The sequence below is a fragment of the Medicago truncatula genome, chromosome 8, assembly GCF_003473485.1.
Source record: "Medicago truncatula cultivar Jemalong A17 chromosome 8, MtrunA17r5.0-ANR, whole genome shotgun sequence".
NCBI classification, from domain to species: Eukaryota; Viridiplantae; Streptophyta; class Magnoliopsida; order Fabales; family Fabaceae; genus Medicago; species Medicago truncatula.
The window spans coordinates 44190747-44214071 of NC_053049.1; the positions used below are offsets into that span (position 1 = coordinate 44190747).

Here is a 23325-nt window from a genome sequence, read left to right on the forward strand (position 1 = left end):
TCTGCATTTTCATCTTAAATCAATCAATGTTTGTTTAGTGTTGTTGTATCTCTTTCTGCTCATTCTTTAAACTAGTTAGTTTGAATGGTTAACTCAGAAACCATGCATGATATATATCTAAATAAATATAATCCAATAGATGTATGTGTCTGTTACGAAGGCAAGCAGCAGAAACTGAGACGGTAACTTGTATTGTAATGTTTGCTCTGTTTTTGCTGCAAGCAATGAATAAAATGGTAAACAGTTTGTTGTCACATAGAAAACTTAAGTGTTTTCCACTGTCAGCATTTACCTTGTGCTGTAAACATGTCTGTTGTCTGTTATTTTTGGAATTTGTTTAATGCGACGTGTCCATTTGTTTCGAAGTTACAAGCTCAAGTCAAGTGCTGACATAACATCTTCACTCTGCAGTAAGTCACGAACAATACGGGTACATAACTATATATCATATGTGAAGATCTATGTAAGCAGTTATCCATGTACTCAAAGATTTATGTAAGCAGTTATACATGTACTGCCTCCTAATTCCTAACAATAGTATGACATTAACAACACACCCAATTAACCCAACTAACTACCAACGTGATGTGAGGTTAAACACAGAAATGATACCATTATACATCGCACACCTAGTGCTACCACAAGTGAAAAACATACCAAAAAAAGATATTATATGAAGACCTTGGAAAGAAGTTCAAAATGTGTTTTGATATAATGTGAGTGTTCATTTCTTAGTCTTATCAGCCTAAAAAGATAATTAGATGTATTTATGCAGATTTTTCTGCCCAAACACCATACAAGACAGTATTACTTCGGCGTATGAGGATGCTGTGACTCATGAAATCCACATGGCTAGACAAGCAAGAGATCCTTTTTTCACATTTACAATGGGAGACAACGAAAACCCCAGAGACAAAAATTGAGTGTTTGGAATTATGGTGAAACTGTGTCCCAATCTTGGAGCTTTAATCCTAACACGTGTCATCAGGTATCTGGTTATCTACCACAGTTCCAAACACCTGGTCAGAGGTCTAAGCTCTAAGTATCGATACCAAACACGTCAAGAATATCAATTTCCTTTTCGACTAATGTTTGGTATACATGCATCTAGAGTTAAACAGTAGATTCAACAGAAAATGTCAAAATCTGAAACTTCAGTTCTAAACAAGTCAACTCGTAAGAATGTATAACATTGTGCGAAAAATGACTCAACTTATTGTTGTTTCATAAACCTCATAAGAATGTCGTCCATCAATTATATCCACCATCACAAAGCCATGCGCCAATCTGTATATATTTATGATATATTCACTTTTTACTATAAGACACTAATAGTGGGTAAAGTACATATCAAAATGGATAACACCTAATAACTTGATATATATAGAGTACTCAATCCTAATTTCTCAAACTTTTAGTTCAGATAAGCAAGGGGAAAAACTTTCTGACTACAAATTGTGTTTAAACACCCTCCTTGAAGAATCACTAATTGTAATAGTGCCTACAGGATTAGTTAATCTCTCTTTTTTCGTCACCATCAACATTTTAAGATGTCCTATATAACATTTGAAATCAGCTCTGGGCAGTAACTGTAACAACTCTAATCAAGATCTAAATTCTTCTTCATATTTTCATAAACCATGTAAGTAATACTTGCAGCCGGCACAACTTTGAGGAGATTTGGAATGAGTCCCTTGTAGAACCCTCGAAAGCCTTCGTCCTTAAGGGTTTTCCAAAAAACATCGGACATTCCCTTGTAAGCACTAGAAGTGTTGGTAGGTTGTGCCTGCAGCCTGAGAAGCATGGCAATGTAATGTAATTAAAGAACATACATTGTATAAATTCTAAAAGGTTAAATTTTATTTTGGAACCTTAAGTTGTTTTCAGGTTTTACTTTGGTCCCTTAAGTTTTTTTCGTTCCATTTTGGTCCCAAGTTACAAATGTTACAGATTTTTGTCCTTTCTTTCAGTTTTTCATTTGAGTCTGTCAAATGTTCCCATTTCTTGTGTTTCTTTCTTCTTCTTGCTGGGTGAGGCTCCTAATCAACAAATTGTAGTGCCAAACATTTGACGGACTCAAATATGGAGACCAGGCAGGAAGGACCAAAATGTCTAACATTTGTAAATTAAGGGACCAAAATGGAACAAAAAAAACTTAAGGACCAAAGGGAAACCTAAAATAACTAAAGGACATATAAGTGCAAGTTAGCCATTATAAAACTAGCTATCAAGAATAAAACCGATATCATCCCACACTCATTATTTGCTTTCGGGGCGCGAAGAGCAGAGAAAAACATTACTTATGGCACAAAACAATACCTTGTACGAATAACCTGCAGTGGATAGACACAAGTAGCTCCAAGAGCTCCCGAAACTGTCCCACATCCAAGTTGTACTAGAGGACCAGGTTCTATGAAGAAGAAAAGAGCATAAAAAGGTTAAATATGCTAGAAGTGTCAATTTATCAATAAGAATATAAGGTGTACAAACGAAATTAAATAAGTTAAAAGAGATGAAGAGTGGCAAAAATATCATACCATGGTCAGATATAATATATTTCTTGGATATATCTTTCAAGGTGTCATAAGCAGTGAGATCAATGCCTGCATAAGGAATCATTCCAAGAAGAGATGGAACAAGCCCTCTATAGAAAGCCCGGGGTCCCTCTTGGATCCATATATCCTTTGTAAGGGTTCCTAGGTTCGGAGCCCTTCCACCTTCAGAAGCACAAGTCTGTAACCTAGTTTTGATAAGATCCAATGGATAGATAGCAATCTGTGCAATGGCACCAGCCATGCCACCTGCAAAAAGTCTTCCAGCAGTACCAATATCTGACTTGTTCCCTTGCCTATCTCCAATTACATTTTTCAGCATTTCATAAGCATAAAACTTGATGGCGCTCTCAGGTGCAACCTTCACAACATTCAACCCATTACCTCGGAAAAACCCTAATAAACCGTCTCGTTGCCATATCTTCATTACTGCTGGCATAATGGATGCCTTTCCAGTCTGAATTTGTAAGACCACCTTTAGACGATCAAGAGGAGCAGTTGCTGTGCGAGAAGCAGCTCCTGCTATTCCCCCTGCAATAAAATATCTGCTCCTGTGCACATGCTTGCTGATGCCTTCGGGAATGACAGCTTGTTCTCCAATGTCTACAAGGCACACCCTCTCCCAATGTTGATATATATTTTCAAGGGTTGCTTCGTGAGGATAAAGAAGAAGAAAATCTCTCCATTCTTCAAAAGTAATAATTCCATTATTATCCTTATCAACATGCTCAACAAAGCGCGCAAGTTCAACCTCATCAATTTCAATCCCTGCAGCATCAAAGCTGACTTTGGTTATGATAAATACTATGATGAGAAAATGAAATAAGGGAATGGAAAAATCTTCTACAAAAGGGAATACCACCTTAAAGACCTAGTATATAAATAATAATGTCTGAACAGATTATCCTACACGATAAAGTAAGCAAGTAATTAAGTAAACATATATAGAATCCACCATCAAAGATTGAAGTAAAATTGGCCTTCACAAGTGCCACTGCCCACGCACCATACAAATCCATAGAGTTGTTTACAAATTTCTTTTGAATTTTTTTCTTTAAGCAACACAGGCTATGAAGCACGGACACACACATGAACACTGGACACGACACGGACACCGACACCAATAATAATTTGAGAAAATGACATAATTCATTGTAATCATAGGCGTCGTGTCGGTGTCCAACACGTCGCCGACGTGTGTCCGACACCGGGACACATCTAATCCGAGGAGTGTCCGTGCTACATAGAACATAGGTGTACATCCTCAAAAGAAACATGCATTCACAAGGTTTACCAAAACTATGAATGACTACGGTCTACAGAACCTCTGCAGTCTCTCAACACTTGTTCATGCCTGATATATATGAGTTATAACTATGGCTACGAATGACCTCTCAAACAGTGCATTTCTAGCTTCCTCGTTGATCAATGCCACCACATTCAAGTAAAAGTTCATGGTCCTCCATGTACGGAAGAGGATGTGACTTGATCGATGTTATTAATTTAAAAAAAAACAAGAGAAACCGGATATAGGTTGAGTTTTGATGCTCTAATATTCATTTTCCTTGTTTTTTATTGGACCAGCACCGATTGGATCACTGTTTCAATTGTACGGACATGTAATACCATGAGTTTCTACTTATTGGCAGCGGCACCAGTTGTTGTATAGTTTCGAACAATTTCAAGCATCAATCCACCATAAACCATATGAGATAGTTTCCCATTTTAGAAGTAACCTTTGTGAAACTCAATCTCATGTAGAAAGGTTGCATAGAATCTACAAATACTACAATCTAAGTTTCTTCGAGCAAGGTTACAGTTACCGCAGCGACAATCAAAGGCAATGCAAGTTTAAGTTAAAGAGCAACATCAAATATCAACATTTCTTGTCCCACTCAAGGAAAAGTAACAACTCTAGCCAACAACCAACAACATACTAACATCGCAAAAAAAAAAAAAAAAAAAAAAAAAAAGGAATAAGCATGCAATGGATGAAAGAGACAGCAACGCCACTCCCAACCAATATTAATGTTTACTATAGTGATAATTATACTTATCCTCCCTATTTGTTATAAAATGAGTAGCACTGACACTTCTGATCAAAGACGTGTCTGACATGTGTCCATGTCATGTCTATCACGGACATTGACACATGTGATTACTTCAATTATGCAATTTTTTAAAATTATAACCGGTGTCGATGTGAGGGTGTTGTGTCCGGTGTCTGAGCTTCATAGGTCAGATGAAAAAACATAATTAACAAAGTAAGTGACATAATTAACAAGAGGGGGCTAAAAGAATACCAGCCTTGACAAGAGCATCCCAAAGTTCTTCAGGAAGAATACAACCATTATGTTCAACATCAATAGCTTGAAAAATTCTATAAAGTTCAAGTTCTTTATCATCCATATACCGTCTAAAATCATGATAATCAATTCTCCCATCTCTATCAGCATCACAAATCTTAAAAAGCTCCTTAGCATATTTATATTCAGGTGGAATCTGAAGTGCAGATAACCCTGCTTCAATGTTAGCATAATCCAAATACCCTTTATTAGTAGCATCAAAGAAATTGAATAAACTCCGAATACGAACATCTCTTTCTTCCTTAGTCTCACGCAAAGCCAATAGAACATGATCCATTGAAATTGAACCGGGTTTTTTACCACGGCCGTGATCGGTGGTCGGAGAAGTCGCCGGAGATGATTTGGGTTTGGAAAAACCCACGTGGTCCATGTCTATGGCCCCAGACATATTATTTGTTGTGTTAGGGATTTCAAAATTTGGGAATTTTGAAAACCCAGTGAAGCATTTGAATTTGAAGAAGTGGAAGATTTTAGATCTGAAGAGAGAAAAAATGTGGGGTTAGATGGGTCAAAATCTTGAAGTTATAAAACCGCCGCAAGTGAAGAAAAAAAAAATAGTAACATAACATTGAATTGAAAAAGAAGTCAAAGGAGAGAAGAATAATAAAATAATAAGATCAAAGTGAATTTGATTAGACTAAGTAAGAACAGTGAAGCGTAATTTAAGAGAAGGAGAAGAAGGTACCTGAAATTGAAGGTGATGACGATTTCTATATGAAAAATCAATTAGTAATGTTTGATTTATATATTACCTAAAAATAAAATAAGGCAATGCGTTACGTTATGTTTGATGCGGAGTTACCGTAGAAAGAAAATGAGAGTAATTAAGAGGGGAGAGAGAGGTCCACATTGTGATCAAGGGAGCATGGAAAGTGCTTTTCTGATTTAAGGTAATATATTTTATTGTGATTGTGCTGTCCCTTTTTGGTAACAGCTAGAGAAGTGAAGAAGAGGGTATATTATCATTGGATATTCCCCTCTATTAAACGTGGGAATAAACTAGCTTATATGGTTGATACTTGAATACTTTAACCATTTAATCTGGTTTGATTATTGATCGATGGATATGGAAAAAAATATTTGTTGAAAAATGTCAATACCGTGGAATGGATTAAATTTCTTGCCTCAAATGGTTAATCTTCTCGGTCGCATTCAGATGATAATTTTGGTTTTTGATGACATCTAGAGAATTTGAACTTTAACCTAAAGAGGAGTACATGTCAACCTATGAGGTTTAAAAAAACCAAGGCTTAAATATAAAGGCGGTTTAAAAAAACCAAGGCTTAAATATAAAGGCTAAAATATGGTTTTAGTCCCTGCAAATATGCCTCGTTTTAGTTTTAGTTCCTGTAAAAAAAAATTGTTTTTGGTCCTGCAAAATTTTTTGTTTTTGAAAATAGTCTCTGACCCCACTTTTATGATGATTTGCATACGTGACACATTATAACTGAACCAATTTTATAATTTTTGGTCTATGCAAAATATTTTGTTTTTAAAAAAGGTCTCGGAGACTATTTTCAAAAACAAAAAATTTTGCAGGGACCAAAAACAAATTTTTTTTACAGGGACTAAAACCAAAACGGGGCATATTTGCAGGGACTAAAACCATATTTTAGCCAAATATAAATGATCGACTAATGTTTTCCGGTCTAATGGTTAATAATTCACGTTTTTAAGGTTATTAAGTAGGCAATTCAAGGTTCAAACCTCAATTCATGCATATATAATCTAATGTCCCTAACAACTGATCAACTTTTTGTTTTGTCAAATAGTTTAGTGATTAGAAATTAACTTTAAGGTAAATAAGTGAATCGTCCATGGTTCAAATTCTAACTCCTACATATATTATGCATTGTTCATATCAATTAAGTTAAGTTCGCGTGGACGATCAACCAACTTTATTACCCTTAACAATGATTATTTGAATTTACTATACAATAATTTTCTTTTATGTATTGAAACATGAAAACAATAAAAAATAGTTCAACTAACTGTATTTGGTTTAGTTGATAAGGATTCATTTTATTCATCCATAAAAAAAAATTTGACAAAAGTTTATTCAACTATAACGTAAGTATGAAATCCCCATCGATATGAGGAACTCACTGATATATCATATATATTTTTTTTCTTTTAACGTTGAGACTTTCTCTTAACTTTAGAGAGCTTTAAGATCCAACTCACCTAATATTTTTAATATATATATATATATATATATATATATATAGAGAGAGAGAGAGAGAGAGAGAGGTTTTGCTAGAAGTCACCCATGAAGATGTCTTTTAGTAACCCACATCTCAAGGTGTGATTTCCACTTTTTAGTTATGCAAGAAGTCACTCAGAATGTGTTTTTTAGCAACTCACACCTCAAGATGTGATTTCCACTTTTTAGTTATAATTTTGTTAAAATACACCTTCATAAAAATTAGTTGGTGTCTTTTAACAAATATTTATAGAATAACTTGCTAAAAGACACATTCATAAATGATGTCTTCTAGAAAAACTTTGAATAAGTGTTCATATAATATATTTTGCCAAGATATAAGGTAAATAATTTATTTACCCCTTTATATGAACTTAAAGATAACATTCATAAAAAGTGTTCATATAATATATTTTTAATTTTTAATAAGCTTTTAAGTTTTTCTTTTTGGCAAGATATAAGCTCTTTAATAGATCACACGTTATATTTAAAGTTATTCGTCCAAATAACACATATAAAAGCATTCTTTTTCAGACAACACATTTACATATGATATACAGCCTTTGATTTTTTTTTGGGGTAACTATACAACCTTGGAATTTTTAGAAGATTCATGTTAATAGAGTTCACATGGGAAGTTGCAAACAATGACCCTATTTATTTATTTTTTTGACTGGATTGTCCTAGTTATTTTGATGAAATAAATCCTCCAACAATAAGAACATACAAAAACTTTTCCTTAAAGTATGCCGAACAAAAGTTAGCCTGAAGTCTAGTTCTGCACATTTGACCAAATGGCCAACATTAGTGCTTAGACCAACAACGTGGCATACATTTTCATGTGTGTGACAATACATTTGTTCCTATACACTTCCAACTTTCACACTATTCTATCTTCTATCATTCCAAATTGCAGAGGTCATTGGTGCTAAATTAACACATTCCTCAAAGAGATAGAAAGAAATGGGGCACAAAGAAAAATCAAAAGAGAAAAAAGATAAGAGATCGCAAGAAATATCGCTTTTGAGGACCATTCCTTATTCTGATCACCAAAGGTTGCATTTAATTTCTAGCTATATGTTATTTCATTTTATAATTAGGTGTAATTTGTGTAAGTTTAAATATAATTCAACTATCCAACAATACTTAGATGAGATGAACCGAATCACATAGTTTAATTAAACGTATAATGACATTGATTTTTGAATCAATAGTTAACAATCCTTAATCGATGGAATTAATGAATACTAGTATATTTCCACCTAGCATGTGTTAAATTTAATTTTGGGCTAATATATATATAGGTGGTGGTCTAAGGAAACAATTGCTGTGGTTACTGGTGGAAATAGAGGAATTGGGTTTGAAATTTCAAGACAACTTGCTGAACATGGAGTAACTGTAATATTAACAACAAGAGATGCTGGTGTTGGCGTTGAATCAATTAAGGTCTTGCAAGAAGGTGGTCTCGATGTGGCATGTCATCAACTTGATGTATTAGATTCTTCATCCATCACCCAATTCTCTGATTGGTTAAAGGAAAACTATGGTGGCTTAAATATTCTGGCAAGTTTATTAAGCAAATATGGTTAATTTCTAGCTTTCTTTCTTATAATCTAGTTGCAAGATAACTGAATTAAATTAAATGTCTGCATATGTATCTAAGCAAATAATGTATCATATATTTGCAGGTAAACAATGCAGGGATTAATTTCAATTTTGGGTCTGATAATTCAGTTGAAAATGCTCATACGGTTATTGATACGAATTATTTTGGAACCAAACGTATGATTGAAGCTATGATTCCATTAATGAAGGCGTCCGCGGCTGGTGGTCGTATTGTAAATGTAAGCACGCGTCTAGGTCGACTAAATGGAAAACGAAATGTAAGTACTATATACACCAGTTTAATCATGTCACATGGTCAATTTAAAAAGTTTTATACCGTATCATAACCAATCATATGTGCAAATGCAACTTTAGAATTAACTATGATTAAATTTAAACATTTTTAATGATATGATAATTATGAATAATGTTTCAGAGATTGGACAATGATGATTTGAGAGAGCAATTAAGCAATGTGGATAGTCTTTCAGAGGAACTTATTGATGGTGTTGTGACTAATTTTCTACATCAAGTAGAGGATGGAACTTGGAAATCGGGAGGATGGCCTCGAATATTTACGGACTACTCGTTGTCGAAACTCGCTGTTAATGCTTATACAAGATTTATGGCAAAGAAACTTTCAGATAGACCTGATGGTGAAAAGATTTTTATTAATTGTTATTGTCCTGGTTGGGTTAAAACAGCTCTAACAGGTTATGCAGGAAGTGTCTCAGTTGAGGCTGGTGCTGATACTGGAGTTTGGCTTTCCCTTATTCCTGAACAAGCAATTACAGGAAAGTTTTTTGCTGAGAGAAGAGAAATAAACTTCTAAGAAGGTTGGGATAGGGACTTGAAAAATAATTAGAATCAACTTCACATATTGCAAAGGAAAGAAAAATTGAAAATCTAACTCAGCAGTTTAAAGCACTTTTTTAGTGTGACACACATGAGATTATTTAAGGCACTTCCATGATGGAATTGTTACCATGTTGAATGTTGTTATTATGTATCATGCTTTTGAGACATGTTTTTAATGAATTATTTTTGTCGAAATTAATTTAAGAACATATTGTTTTCTTATCAAATCAAATGTAATATAATCTTACAAATAGAGAAGAGAATGAGACCAACTTGGTGCAATATGAATATCTTTTCACATATTTGGATAAACTAAAGTTTCGGGTTTGATATAACTACATAATATGTTGCAATTTTTTTTACTCTCTCAAGAGTTTTAATGATACTGCATTTTCAAAGTTAATTCAAATCAACATACTTTAAGAAAAAATATATGAATTTTGATGAAAAACAATAATAATCAGAATTTATTGATTTATCTAAAATGATTTATGAATAACGTAACTCATCCAACAACCACAACATATTTTCATACGTATGCATACGGTTTTTCTTTGCAAAACGTTATCCCAATTAAGTTGTACAAATAGACATAACTCTATTTAATCAAAAGATTAAAAGGCCACTAACAAAGGTTCCACTTTAGTTATTAGAGTTTAATGATGTTAGTGATTTTATCTTTATATATCTTTTAATCGATCATTCTCTCACATTACAATAATTTAATTTAGAGTTAGGTAATAGTGTTTTATCCCTATAACAAAAAATTTGGTTTTCGTCATTGTAATTTTTTTTCTTTAAAATGCCTCATAATAGGTCATTCAAAAATCAAAATTAAAAAAAAAGACATTCTAAAAATGGTCTATTAAAAAGTAATTTAAAAAAAAAAATTAGAAAGACGAAATAAAAAAAATGTAACCTATGTTACATTGGTAAAGCAACATTAACCCCATATATTTGGAGTAGTTGAGTTCCTTGTTTGTTGACGTGGGCAAAGAATAGAATTTGCGTTGGAGAAATAAGCCACGGTAGCAGAAGGAAGAAAGGAAGAAAGAAAGAAGGCACGATAGCATAACAGTGCAGTCGAGAGAGACTTAGGAAGATTAACGAAATCGAAATGGCTTCTCTACTTGTGAAAAGAGTTGCAGTAAGCGTTCACAGAGTCCTCAATTCTTCGCAGCCACAATCAACCACACTCCTCAGGCCTGTTTTTGGATATCATAAGATTTCCCCTTTCACTTCTCACTCTGATTCTGATAACAACTCGCTTCACATCGATTTATCCAATCAAGAATCCAAAAGAACCTTGTTCAACAGGTTGGTTCCTTTTCTCGATCTCTCTCTTTTTTTTTTTTTTTTTTTTTTTTTTTTTTTTTGTTATGATGATAAATAAATAAACCTCTCTTGTGTTACTACTACTACTACTACTGATAGGTTATTGTATAGAAGCAAGCAACGAGGGTTTCTCGAACTCGATCTGGTTCTTGGAAAATGGGTACAGAACAATATCCACTCCCTCGATGAAAATCATATTCGATCTCTCATTCATCTCCTCGACGTGGTATTTTTCTTTCTTTTCCTCTTTTTTCATTATGATCATGATGAATCAAAATGCTAATCATTTTTTTGGGTATTCATTGGGGATTATGTAAATATCCCTGACGAACTATAAGTTGTTTTTATAATCTATATTAGAGAATTTTGGATGATAAGCTGAAAAAAGCTTTTGAAAATTATCATAAGCTTTTTTTTATAAGTTCTCTTAAACACTCTCGCAAAACTTATCTCAGTAGATGAGCTCAAATAAGTGATTCCAAACAAACCCTATTTCTGTCAAAAAAGATAAAATAAAGGAAACTTATATTTTTATATATGCTATAAACTGTTTTCAGAAGCTATCCTAGAAAGCTTATGAAAATTAGTTGAAAGCTGATTATGAACATGTCATAAGTTGTTTCCATAAGCTCTCCCAAACACTCTCACATGTTCATATGGTAGGAGATAAGCTCAAAGAAGTCAATCCAAAATAGGCACCAATTGTGTTATCAACCTGGTTTCGGGGGATGAATCTAACTCCATGTACAATGGGCAAGGAGGATGGAATGGAGATGTTGTTTGCCTGTTCTGTTTATAATGTTGATGAACTTGATATTTTGTATCATTTCTATACTATCCAGAAAATTCAAACCTCAAGACATTGACTTAAACAATATATATAAAGTATAATATCACAAATTTCAGATGTAAGCCTTGTATTTGTTTTAGTGGGCTAGAGTCTGGTCACAGAAGCCTGGATGGATGTTCCAAATGCATGTTTTTGTTATGTTTGTGTATCCAAATGGACCTCATTCAATTGTTTCATTTGTTCAATTGTCACAGATTTCACCCCAAGGCACAAATGCTTCAGTTCGGTTATTTTGCCTGTTAGCCCTTAATCCATCTACCATACTAGTTATATGTTATGGTTGTGTCGCCATTACTATTACGTTGCAAACCTTGACATTGCGGAAAACTGCGGCCACAATCGCGGCTGCATACCCCAATTTAGAACTATACCATCTACTCTAAGAGCGCACAATTGTGTTTGGAATCTTGTTAGTGAAAAATTTAGTATCTTTCTTTGTACAGAGTAAAGTATGAAACGGTGATTTGTGTTTTGCTTGTTGGTGAGAAATATTTTAATTTACTGCTTCTGGAACCTACCTACTTTTTACACCCTTTTAAGATCCAAACTAGATCCTGAGTTTGTAAATGATAAGGTTTGTGTGTGACGAATGTAGATAGTGTGATTGTTTTGTCATGGGATTAATTTTGTAGGTCTTGATGGGAAACAGAAATGTATTAGCAACTAGTTGGTTAACTTTGAGAGAGACAGATATCTTGAGTTGAGTCTATGTTAACTTCAAATTCCTACTAACGTTATGCAGGAGAATCCAGATTTATGGAAATGGTTATCTGGGCAGGAGCAACCCCCTGAATCAATTAGCATAAACCCTGTGAGTCTCATGTCAATAACGAAATGAAATTCCAATATTATTGAGCGTGCAATGCTGATGCTAGTTGTTTGTTGCTTAGGTCTTTGCTGCAGTGCAGGAAGGAGTTATGAAGAATCTTGATAGCCATTCTTCTCCTGAAACAAGAGCTACACCTGGGAAACCATGGGTAAGAGGCTGGGATGATATACAGAAATTTCGGGGAGGCCCCAGTGCTGGGAATCAGTAGCTTGGGTATAAATGATACTATCTTTGTAACAATAAATTGAATTCGTGTATACCATTTTGTTACTATAAATAAGGGCTTAGTAACAACAACTTGAAGGTTTGTTTTAGACTAGTAGCTACTAGATATCAGTAAAAGAATAAAAGGAGTGAAAAGTAGAAGATTGCGGTTTCGCTTTCAGTGAACCTTTGTTCTGTATTCACCTATTGCTGGTGGTTGTAACTTAAAACGGCTGACTCTGCATTCTCCTTTTCTTGTTCTAACAGTTGATCTCATACACCAATAGAACAAATAAATCAAGGGTATCATTGTTACTAGAAGGAATGGCTTCATTAATTCAATGTAGTATCAGAACAGAGCCAAGATGAGACCAATATGAACATCTTGGATTCAACGTTCACCGACTAACGTGACTTTATTTTTATGTTTGAATTGATGAGTTTGAAGATATTTGGCACTGTGACTTTATTTTTATGTTTTTATAGGCAAATGTTAGTTTTCAGGATTTTGAATACTGGACCTGTTGGTTAGCAATCCAGCGAGTTGTCTTCTTGGGACACAATGTGGTTTTTTTAAACCTAGTCAATTCAAACATGGACTTCGAAGTAGAGCTGCTAAGTTAAGGGATTACTCGTTCACTGTTCAAATCTACGGTTTGATACGGATTTGATGTGTTATTTTATAATAATATTTATCTTATTATTTTTTGTAAGATTAATAACACAGCAACTTAATGGTTGATTAACCAAAATTTAGTGGTGTGCGGAGGATGGATTGTGCATGCGATTATTTTCATTACACCAACCTGTTTTTAGGTTTGACTTAACTTGACGAGTTAAGAGTTCAATAAATATAAGTTTATACAAAGACAAGATCAGGTTTGTAATAAAATGAACAATTCATTTTAGAATGTAAAGTGAATAATATCACTCTAGAGATTATTCACTTTGTCCTCACTTTCTGAAAAACTCCCTAAAAAAATCACTTATTCAAATACTATTCCAAATCAATCTGAATATTACTCCAAGTCAAACACTTTTTCATTATCAAGTTTTTATTAGTTGAACTACTGAAGATACAGGTTGTTTGTAAGAAGCTGCCAATAAATAGCTATCCTTGACTTGATGGCAAGTAACGGGTTTTATTCACCCAGCCAAAACTAAAGGTTGAGAAACATTTAAATGTTCCACGCACTTAAACCTTATCCAAGTCGTTCATACTGATACTGTTCATAGTTCATACCTTCCGATATCAGCAAAGCAATGGCCTCAGCCACAGAAGAACGCATTGGTTTGTTTATGTGTCTGTGTCTCTTCTTCTTCCTCCATTTCTCAACCTCGACCGCAGAGGATCCGATTCCTGCGCCATGGCCGGAACAGTTCCACTCAGTCCTATTCCTCAACAGAAGCGGCTCTCTTCGAAAACAAGACTTATGGTACGATTGGCCCAATGGACGAAACTTCAATATTATCCAATATCAGCTTGATGTTCTCAAATATGACCTTGAATGGAACAATGGCACCACCTTTCTCTACACTCTCGATCCTTTCAACCACACTTGCCAAGTGACTCAATATGATGTTGGTATTCCACGACCCAATTGGCTTGATGGTGCTAACTATTTGGGTCAACAATATGCCGACAATTTTCTGTGTAATGTTTGGGAGAAAGTCGGTTTTATTTGGTACTATGAAGATGTTCTCACTAAAAGACCTGTCAAGTGGATCTTCTACGACGGTTAGTTGTTTTATGCCTTCTTAATTTAAAGAAATGATATTTGAACAACTATTTTATGATAATTTTTTCTCTCATACTAACCACCATATTCTCATTTTCTCTATCTATAGCTTTGGTTTTTGTGCCTTCAAATAACATCGCTCTTAATTTATTATGAAACACTCACACATACATGAATATATATATATATATATATATATATATATATATATATATATGTGTGTGTGTGTGTGTATGAGAATTGTTGTTGACACATTTGGTTAGGCTGAGACACACGAGTAATTTACTTAAATGCCCTTCGACAGTTAAGTGCCGAATTTTGAAGAAAGCGGTTGCAGTTAACTACCGAGGTTTTTCCTCGGCAGTAAACTTCCGAAGCGTTCTGAAGCCAAAGCAGAGGCAGTAGCTTCATTTCCTAAACCTGTAATGTGTTTCAAACACAAAACACAACATACGTACCTGTTTTTTTTTACGCATAATGGTTCAAATCAAAAAACAAATATTGGCGCAAATGCACAACTTATTTAAACCAACATTTTTACCATTAAACAAAGTAAAATATCCCAACGAAATGAAAACTAATGTCATGAAAATACGAATATACAAACCAATGTCATCAAAATACAAAAACTAAAAACAAGTCCTAAAAAATGAACTACTGCTACTCCTGGTCCTGCTGATGTTGCTGGTGCCTCCTCCTCGGCCTCTGGCCTCGCCTCATGGTCAAGATCGGCGCGATCTGCTCCCTAACATGGGTCATGGCCTGAAACCACTGCTGAGGGCTCATGACCTCCTCCTGGCCTATCTGCGCATTAGCGTAGGCAACAGTAGCACTAACCATGTCATAGGTGTTAGGCGAGCTTCTCGCCTCGTACCGCTCTCACTGCTCTGCAATGATCTGCCCTTCATTTGCTGGCCTCGGAAGATCTCCTGGAAGAGGTGGCAAAATCTGAGGGTGAGACACCTTAGTGTACCATAACACATAGCCATCCGCCATGTCTGCTCTTGTGCCTGCTCACCCCAATCGGTTGCCTTAAGCGTGTGAGTGCGGAAGTCGACGAATGCCTGCACAATCTGAGGTGGTGGCAGCTCTACAACATCCGTCGGATGTCTAGGGATGCTCTGGATGTATCTGTACTGCCTCAAAACCCTCTCGGGCAAGTGACGATACACCCTACGAACACCGCACATAATCCAGCCTGAATACTAGAAAATCTCCTCAAAATCTTGGATTTTCCTGTGCTTTTTGTACGACCTTCAGCATAAGTCATCAAACTGAATACGATCAAGCAATGAGCGATACGTCACCACCTCGCCGCAACCGGATAGTTTTCCATATAGTCGGTGTTGGGATCATCATCATCTGTTATATGTTGCTGCTCTGGTATATGATCCTGGTCATACCCACTATCAGTCACATCGTGGTGTACCTGATCCTGATAATTCAGGTACTCCACCTCCTGACTCGGATCGACCACTTGCGAATCTTCTGACTGTGTAGCCTGAGAAGCCTCCTGCGAAGTCCCTGAACCATCCACCCTCCGACCTCTTCCCCTATTTGGAATGTGCCTGCTTTGCCTCTCCTTTCGGTGGCTTTGAGTCATCACACGCCTACCACCAATCATTTTAGATGGATCAACCAGATTCTGATCAGACATATCTACACAAAAAAAAAAAAAAAATTAACATCATTTCCATAACCTAATCAAACACATTAAACCTAAACTAAACATAAACATAATCAAACACATTAAAAGTACAACAATGAACATCATTTCCATAACCTAAAATCATTCAATATAATCATCATTACAATAAAATTTATGTCCATCATTTCCATAATAACTTAAACATCATTCAATAATTAACATACACTTAATCATTTCTATACACTTAATTATTTGTGTCCATCATAATTCTCATAACCTAAACTAACTAAAAAATCAATATACACTTAACCAAACTATAATTATCATCATTTCTGTAACCTAAACTAACTAAATAATCAATATAATTTTCATTGAGGCATTTGATCAAACACTTTGTGTGCAAAATATAAAACATATTCAAATTGTGTTCATTTGCCACCATTCAAAGCCACATTATGATTTAAACAACATAGGCAACAGCTACATTCATTTATCAATTCATAAACTACACATATAATCATCAAATTGTCAATTTTAAAATCAACCCTAACCACATGCAAACTACTCTAATTTTTTTTAAAAAATAAACCTAAACAAACTAACATTATCATTAAAATGATTGATACAACTTACTTCTGATAATGTGCACTTGATTTGCTTGCAATTCGTGAAAATGGCTTTGTTGAAGATTGGAAAGAATTAGAGAAGTTTGGAGAATTCTTGAAACTGAAATGTTTGTGTTTCTGCTTCTGGTTATGTTCAGCACGCCTCGGCAGTTAACTACCGAGGTTTTCCTCGGCAGTTAACTGCAGTCGGATTTTTAATACCTTGACAGTTTACCGTTGAGGGGGCAAAAACGTATTTTACTCGTGTTTCTCAGCCTTATCAAATGTGTCAACAACAATTCTCTATATATGTAGGTATATACCGGTAATAATGTAAAGATATAGAAGTCATTATAGGGTTGGATAACTCAATTAATTTGAGCTAAATGTTGAAGTGTTAGAGTATCAGAGTATAAACTCTAGTTGAAGAGAAAATTTTAACATAACAACTAATATATTATGTATTAACATTTGTCTTAAAAAAGCTGTATACACAATGTGTGATTTTGCTTTATTGAAGTTTTCGTGCTATATATAGCTAATTACTTGCTAGAAAAATATGTTATGTTTATTTAATTTATTACTCTCGCCGTCCCAATTTAATTGAGTAAGTTGAGCTTTTCACTCATATTAAGAAAAGTGTATAAATGAAAGAGAGAAAAAAATGATTTTGAGTGTCTTTGTCAAGTATTGGTGCATTCTTCTTTATCATAAATGTAAAGTAGAATATATTGAATTTGGAGTTGTGAAAGTAATATTAATTTGAGTTATAATTGAAAAAAAGTAATTAATGTTGTATCAAAAACTGAAATGGGTCAAGATTTTTGAGACAATATTTTTTTTAAAATGATTCAGTTATTTCGGGACGGATGGAGTAATTAATTACTAATTGTGTTGTGTTGCTAGTGATTGGCAAGGCTGATGTATATGATGATTGGTGGTAAGTGCAGGAATGATTACTGATGTGATGACATTTGAGGTTGGAGCAGTTCTGGATGATGCTCATTGGCAGGCTCCTGACTATTGTTTTAATAAGGCTGAGCCTGAACCCCAAATACACAACAGAAGGAGCAGTTTCTCATTAGATTTAGAAACTGCTATTGTTGGCGATTTTCGTTGGACACTAATGAGTGAGATGAGATAGGCCACCCAATAATATCATATGATTTATAATTGTCATGTGCACTATGTATCTAGCTGTATAATAAGAATCTTGATAGCCATTCTTCTCCTGAAACAAGAGAAACGCCTGGGCAACCATGGGCAAGAGGCTGGGATGATATAAAGAAATATTTTTCGGGGACGGAAAGGCCCCCATGCTGGTTTATAATAAGCTTGGGTATCAATGATATTGTCTTTGTAACAATAAATTGAATTTTTGTATACCATCTTTGTCAACTTGAAGGTTTGTTTTAGGCTAGTAGGCTAGCTACTAGAAATCAGTAAAAGAATAAAACGAGTGAAAAGTAGAAAATTGCGATTTCGCTTTCAATGAACCTTTGTTATTATGTATTCATCTACTATGTACCTATTGCTGGTGGCTGTATCATATATGTTATAGCTTAAAACGCTTGATTGTGGATTTTTTTTTCCTGTTCTAATAGTTGATCTCAGACACCAATAAAACAAAATAATCAAGGGTGTCATAATCATTGTTACTACAAGGAACGGTTACATTATAATTCAGTGTAGTATCACAGCAGAGCCAAGATGAGACCGATATAAACCTGTTGGAGTCATCGTTCAATGACTTAAGTGTTGGGTAAACTTAACTGCAAAATCAAAAAGTACATTTCACATGTGTTTGGAATTTTATGAGTTTGAAGAAATTAGGCACCGTGACTTTGATTTTTGTAGGCATATGTTGGTTTTCAAAATTTGAATCCTGGACCCCCTCTTAGTATTCCTTTGGCATTTTTCAGCTTATCAACCAAGTTATTTTCTTGGGACACGACATGATTTTGTTGAAACTTTAAAGTTTAATTTTTAATAAAATCATAGTAAGACACTGAGTTTTTTTTTATAAATAAATAAATTAACAATCATTTCAAACATGGACTTTGAAAACCATATAAAGAATCATCAAGACACATAAAAAGTTGATGGGTTTTCTACACTTCTGGTTGTTTCTTCAACTTTTTCCCCAGTATCACACTTGCTTCTCGTTGTTGATAATTTTCCAGTTCATGTTTTCAATTAACCACAATATCAATATGCCACCATGGCCATCTTTGTTTGTCGACATTCCTCCAACTCTGCCTTGATTTGTTTAATCCTTGGTCCGTTTATGATTGAGAATTGTTCCTTGATGTCCTCCCACAAATCTTTTACATCCTCTTGGTTGGAGATAGGTATAATGCAAGCTCGGCTCCACCATATTTCATACCCATGTCACCGACATTGACATGGGTTGGATTGTCGACTAATCCTCTAGATATGACGAATCCTTCTTTATTGTACAATGACTCTTTCTACGAATCTCCACTATGTCTCGCAAGAAAGGAAGTTTGTATCGCATTAGAACACTTTCTCCACTTTCAGTTGAACCCAAAATATCAAATTCTCTCTGTTGTTATTTGAATTCATGTCATAAGGTGCATGGGTCTTTTTCTCCAAATCAACTTCGTTTCTGTTTCAATTTTTTCAACATCTTACTCTGCTTCTTTCACACGGATATAACAAAATGGAGCAACAAACTATGGGCACAAGTCTTAAGCACACTCATACTTATATATTTTTTATTACTTATAAAATAATTAAAAGAATAAAATGTGAAAAACATTATTTTGTGGGTATGCCTAAGAAATTTATACTTGATCTTGTGTTCATGGAAGAAGATCCAACAAAATGTGGTTGAAAGGTATTATGTGTTCTATTTCATTGAACGAGTAAGTGTGACTTTAAGAGAAATACAAATAAAAAATGATTGGACGTCAAGAAAAATAAATGAAAAATAATTTAATCTCATCATTCAATTATTTTCCTTTTTTCCCTAAAAAAAATTTATTTACCATTTGATTTTTAATTTATGTGTATGCTTAAGTATTTTTATTTGTGTTTGTGACCAAACAAATCAAGTATTTCTCTCATTCCAGAGAATATCTACCCAATCCATGCAATCAGAGATGCTAAAATTCCTCCTATAATTTCTGGAATTACATCGATGATTGATATCCTAAAATAACTAGCCAATATTTACAGTTAACGAGAGAATCATGTACAGTTAAGAAATTAAATATCAATCCCAAAAATTGAGCACTGATTACGCTTATTAATATCTTATATAACCATATGCTGTTCATATACTGAATATACTGATACTGCTCATACCTTCCTCTCTTTCCGAAATCAGCAATGGCCTCTGCCACAGAAGAACGTATTTGTTTTTGTCTGTGTCTTTTCCTTTTCCTCAATCTTTCAACATCGACCGCAGACTACACAGTTCCAGCGCCGTGGCCGAAACAGTTCCACTCAGTCCTATTCCTAAACAGAAGCGGTAATCTTAGAAAAACTGACTTCTGGTATGATTGGCCCAACGGACGCATCTTCAACATTTTCCAGAACCAGCTTGGTATTCTCAAATACGACCTTGCATGGAACAACCGTACCTCCTTTTTCTACACTGTTGACCCTTTCAACTCCACATGCGAAGTGCTTCATTTTGATGTGGGTGTTCTACCACCCAATTGGCTTCATGGTGCTAACTATTTGGGTCAACAACATTCCGAAAATTTTCTATGTAATGTTTGGGAAAAGGACGATTTTATCTGGTACTATGAGGATGTCGTCACTCGAAAACCTGTCAAGTGGATCTTCCACGACGGTTAGTTGTTTTATGACTTGTTTGTTAATTATGAAACACTAACGCTGACATGAATACATGTATAGATGCCGGTAATAATGTAAAGAAATGAATGTGATTGAATGTAATTATAGATAGAGTTAGATAAGTTAATTGATTTGAGTTAAATCTTGAAGCTGTTAAAGTAAGGGAGTGTAAACCCTAATTTTTTTTGAACAAGAGTGTAAACCCTACCTAATTGACAAGAAAATATTAAATCTACGGCAAATTTACTTCAAGGTCATTTATCTTATTTATTTGTAACGATTTAGTTTTAACCTTTTTTTTTTTTGTCTCATTCAAATCATTTATTGGTTAAAATGTCGTCATTTTTCATTTTCATTAAAAAAAAACATTGATGAGAGGCAAGCCACATATGATTATTAGGATTGGTGTTTTTTTGGTTTTGATTTGAGACACTAAAACTTGGTGTTTTGATTTGAATTTTATGGGTTTAATGAAAAATATGTTGATGGTGAAGATGATGAACATATGAAGAAGAAAATTAATATTTTTTTTTTTTGGGTATTTTTAACAATAAAAATTATTTACAATAAAAAAACTATTGCTAATAATCATATGTGGCAAGTCATCTCAACGCCTTTTTTTTATTAAAAATAAATAAAGAAAGGACTAACTTGTAGAGGTTTTAACACAAAGGATTTGAACAAAAAAAATAAGATAAATGAATCGGGAGTTACAAATAAAAGATTTGAACGAGAAAAAAAAAAGACTTAATTATTACAAATAAATAAGATAAATGACTCTGAAGTCATTTTGCCTACACATAACAACTAATACTAACACCGGGGAGAAAACCACATGTGTGTGTGTGTGTGTGTCTATATATATATATATATATATATATATATATATATATATATATATATATATATATATATATATAAGGGGTGTTATTTATTGTGTCAATTTATGTGACAGCTAAAATATTTAAAAAGATGTAAGTATTGACACAAAAATCAAAGTAATAAAGAGATAAAATACAATGTGAATTTGAGAAAGAAAATTATCATAAAAATTATCACAAAATAGTTGTTCTTTAAATATCATTTCTCATGTAAAAAGTGTGATTTTCCTTTAATTTGAAGTTTGGTGCTACATAGTGAACTACTTGCTAGAAAAATATGTAATGTTTATTAAAGTAATTAATTAATTACTAATTGTGTTACAAGTGATTGGCAAGGCTGATATATATGATGATTGGTGATTGCAGGAATGATTACTCATGTAATGACATTTGAGGTTGGAGCAGTTCTGGATGATGCCCATTGGCAGGCTCCTGTCTACTGTTTTAGTAAGGCTGAGGCTGAACCCCAGCAGAAATACATGAGAAGGACCAGTTACTTGTTAGATTTTGAAGATGCTGTTGAAGGTGGCTTTAGTAGCTTATGATTTATAACTGTTAGGTTAGCGTGTGACAGGATAAAGCTTATTGGTTTTCTCGGACACTAAGATTTTAAATTAAGAAATTATTTTTAAAAATATCAAATGTTTTAGTTTTTAATACATAAATTTTCATAGAAATTTACTATATATCATTTAAAAAATTTAAATAGTGTCTCGAGACACTTGTTAACATTTTTCTATATATAATAATTTAGTTAAATGCACTTTCTTAATGCATTTGTTAGCATGACACATTCTTAATAAAACCTTTAATTTTGGTGTGCGTAATTCTCTCGCATGATATGTTCCCTTACATATTTATATTTATCTATATAATATTCATCTTTTATAAATTTGTGCTAAAAATCTATCTAAATTCTAGTATGTATCACTGCCTTTTAAGAATGTTCTTGGACAGAAAACTTAATTGCATCATAGCCAACCTTATTGAAGAAATCATTAATTATTGTCCCATACTCTTTTTTTGATGGGGTTCAATTAAACCCATACTCTTTTTTTTTTTACAGAATCAGCCCCTTGAACTTAAAAAAATTCAAATATACTCGTATATTTTGTATTTTGAACCTTTTTATTTTGTATTACTAGTCCAAGAATTTAAAAGTTTGAACTTTTGAACCAGAGTCTTGAATACGCCATATAGATGATATACATTCTCTCTCAACAATTGTACAAGTCTTCAGTGATTTTGTCGATCATAACATCCATCTTATTGTGTTGTCATTACTCGTCATTTTTACGCTTCTTTTACCTTGTGTACTTGAATATGATAATAACAACATGCCAATAATTTTTGGCATCTCATATCTAACAAGATTAAAAAATGATATTTGTACAACCACGTCAATTAAAAAATACATATATTGTCAAATGTATATAACTCTAGTTGAGAGGGAGTGTGAGAAGAGTTATAAGTAAACAAATATGTATCCTTACAAACTAATGAGATGGGACACGTGATAACTGATATGTGTCTTAACTCGGACCCAATTCCTTCTTTCAATGGGAGCAAATTACTAGGCACCCTTTCGTTTCCATTTTCGGACGGGTTATGGTCAGACACGACCCCTCTCATAACATGTGATTCATGGCTTCATGGGAAGTTGCCATTTTGCTTACGGAAATTATTTTGTGTACACCCAAATATCTCTAAACAACTTGGGAAGAAAAATAAATAGAGTGATGTAATAGATTGATTTTATGATAGGAAGAGAGAGATACAAATAAAAGAATGGATATATAATTGTTAGAAAACTTATGCATCG

The 23325-nt window shown here is 33.8% G+C and overlaps 4 protein-coding genes and 1 pseudogene across 5 annotated transcripts; 4 read left to right on the plus strand and 1 right to left on the minus strand.

The window, feature by feature from the left end:
- Nucleotides 1–1219: 1219 nt before the first annotated feature.
- On the minus strand, nucleotides 1220–5822 carry LOC25501968 (calcium-dependent mitochondrial ATP-magnesium/phosphate carrier protein 3). Of its 2 annotated transcripts, XM_013591476.3 has the most exons (5): nucleotides 5604–5822; nucleotides 4856–5394; nucleotides 2538–3320; nucleotides 2320–2410; nucleotides 1220–1793 (listed from the first exon to the last, which is right to left on the minus strand). In XM_013591476.3, the coding sequence occupies exons 2-5, from the start codon at nucleotides 5304–5306 to the stop codon at nucleotides 1601–1603; spliced, it is 1518 nt and encodes a 505-aa protein (XP_013446930.1). In that variant the 5' UTR covers nucleotides 5307–5394; nucleotides 5604–5822; the 3' UTR covers nucleotides 1220–1600. The 2 variants fall into 2 exon arrangements, with proteins under 2 accessions (XP_013446930.1, XP_039684799.1); XM_039828865.1 differs by lacking the exon at nucleotides 5604–5822 and having other exon boundaries at nucleotides 4856–5549.
- Nucleotides 5823–7955: 2133 nt separating this feature from the next.
- Nucleotides 7956–9842, plus strand: LOC25501969 ((+)-neomenthol dehydrogenase-like; annotated as a pseudogene).
- Nucleotides 9843–10556: 714 nt separating this feature from the next.
- On the plus strand, nucleotides 10557–13263 carry LOC25501970 (succinate dehydrogenase assembly factor 2, mitochondrial). The gene is made up of 4 exons (XM_013591478.3): nucleotides 10557–10901; nucleotides 11019–11145; nucleotides 12512–12580; nucleotides 12660–13263. The coding sequence occupies exons 1-4, from the start codon at nucleotides 10702–10704 to the stop codon at nucleotides 12804–12806; spliced, it is 543 nt and encodes a 180-aa protein (XP_013446932.1). The 5' UTR covers nucleotides 10557–10701; the 3' UTR covers nucleotides 12807–13263.
- Nucleotides 13264–13733: 470 nt separating this feature from the next.
- Nucleotides 13734–18357, plus strand: LOC25501971 (uncharacterized protein At4g14100). The gene is made up of 2 exons (XM_013591479.3): nucleotides 13734–14540; nucleotides 17745–18357. Exons 1-2 carry the CDS (start codon nucleotides 14066–14068, stop codon nucleotides 17936–17938), a joined length of 669 nt encoding a protein of 222 aa, XP_013446933.1. The 5' UTR covers nucleotides 13734–14065; the 3' UTR covers nucleotides 17939–18357.
- Nucleotides 18358–19910: 1553 nt separating this feature from the next.
- LOC25501972 (uncharacterized protein At4g14100) lies at nucleotides 19911–22048 on the plus strand. Its single transcript, XM_013591480.3, has 2 exons — nucleotides 19911–20617; nucleotides 21870–22048. The coding sequence occupies exons 1-2, from the start codon at nucleotides 20149–20151 to the stop codon at nucleotides 22046–22048; spliced, it is 648 nt and encodes a 215-aa protein (XP_013446934.1). The 5' UTR covers nucleotides 19911–20148.
- Nucleotides 22049–23325: the final 1277 nt, after the last annotated feature.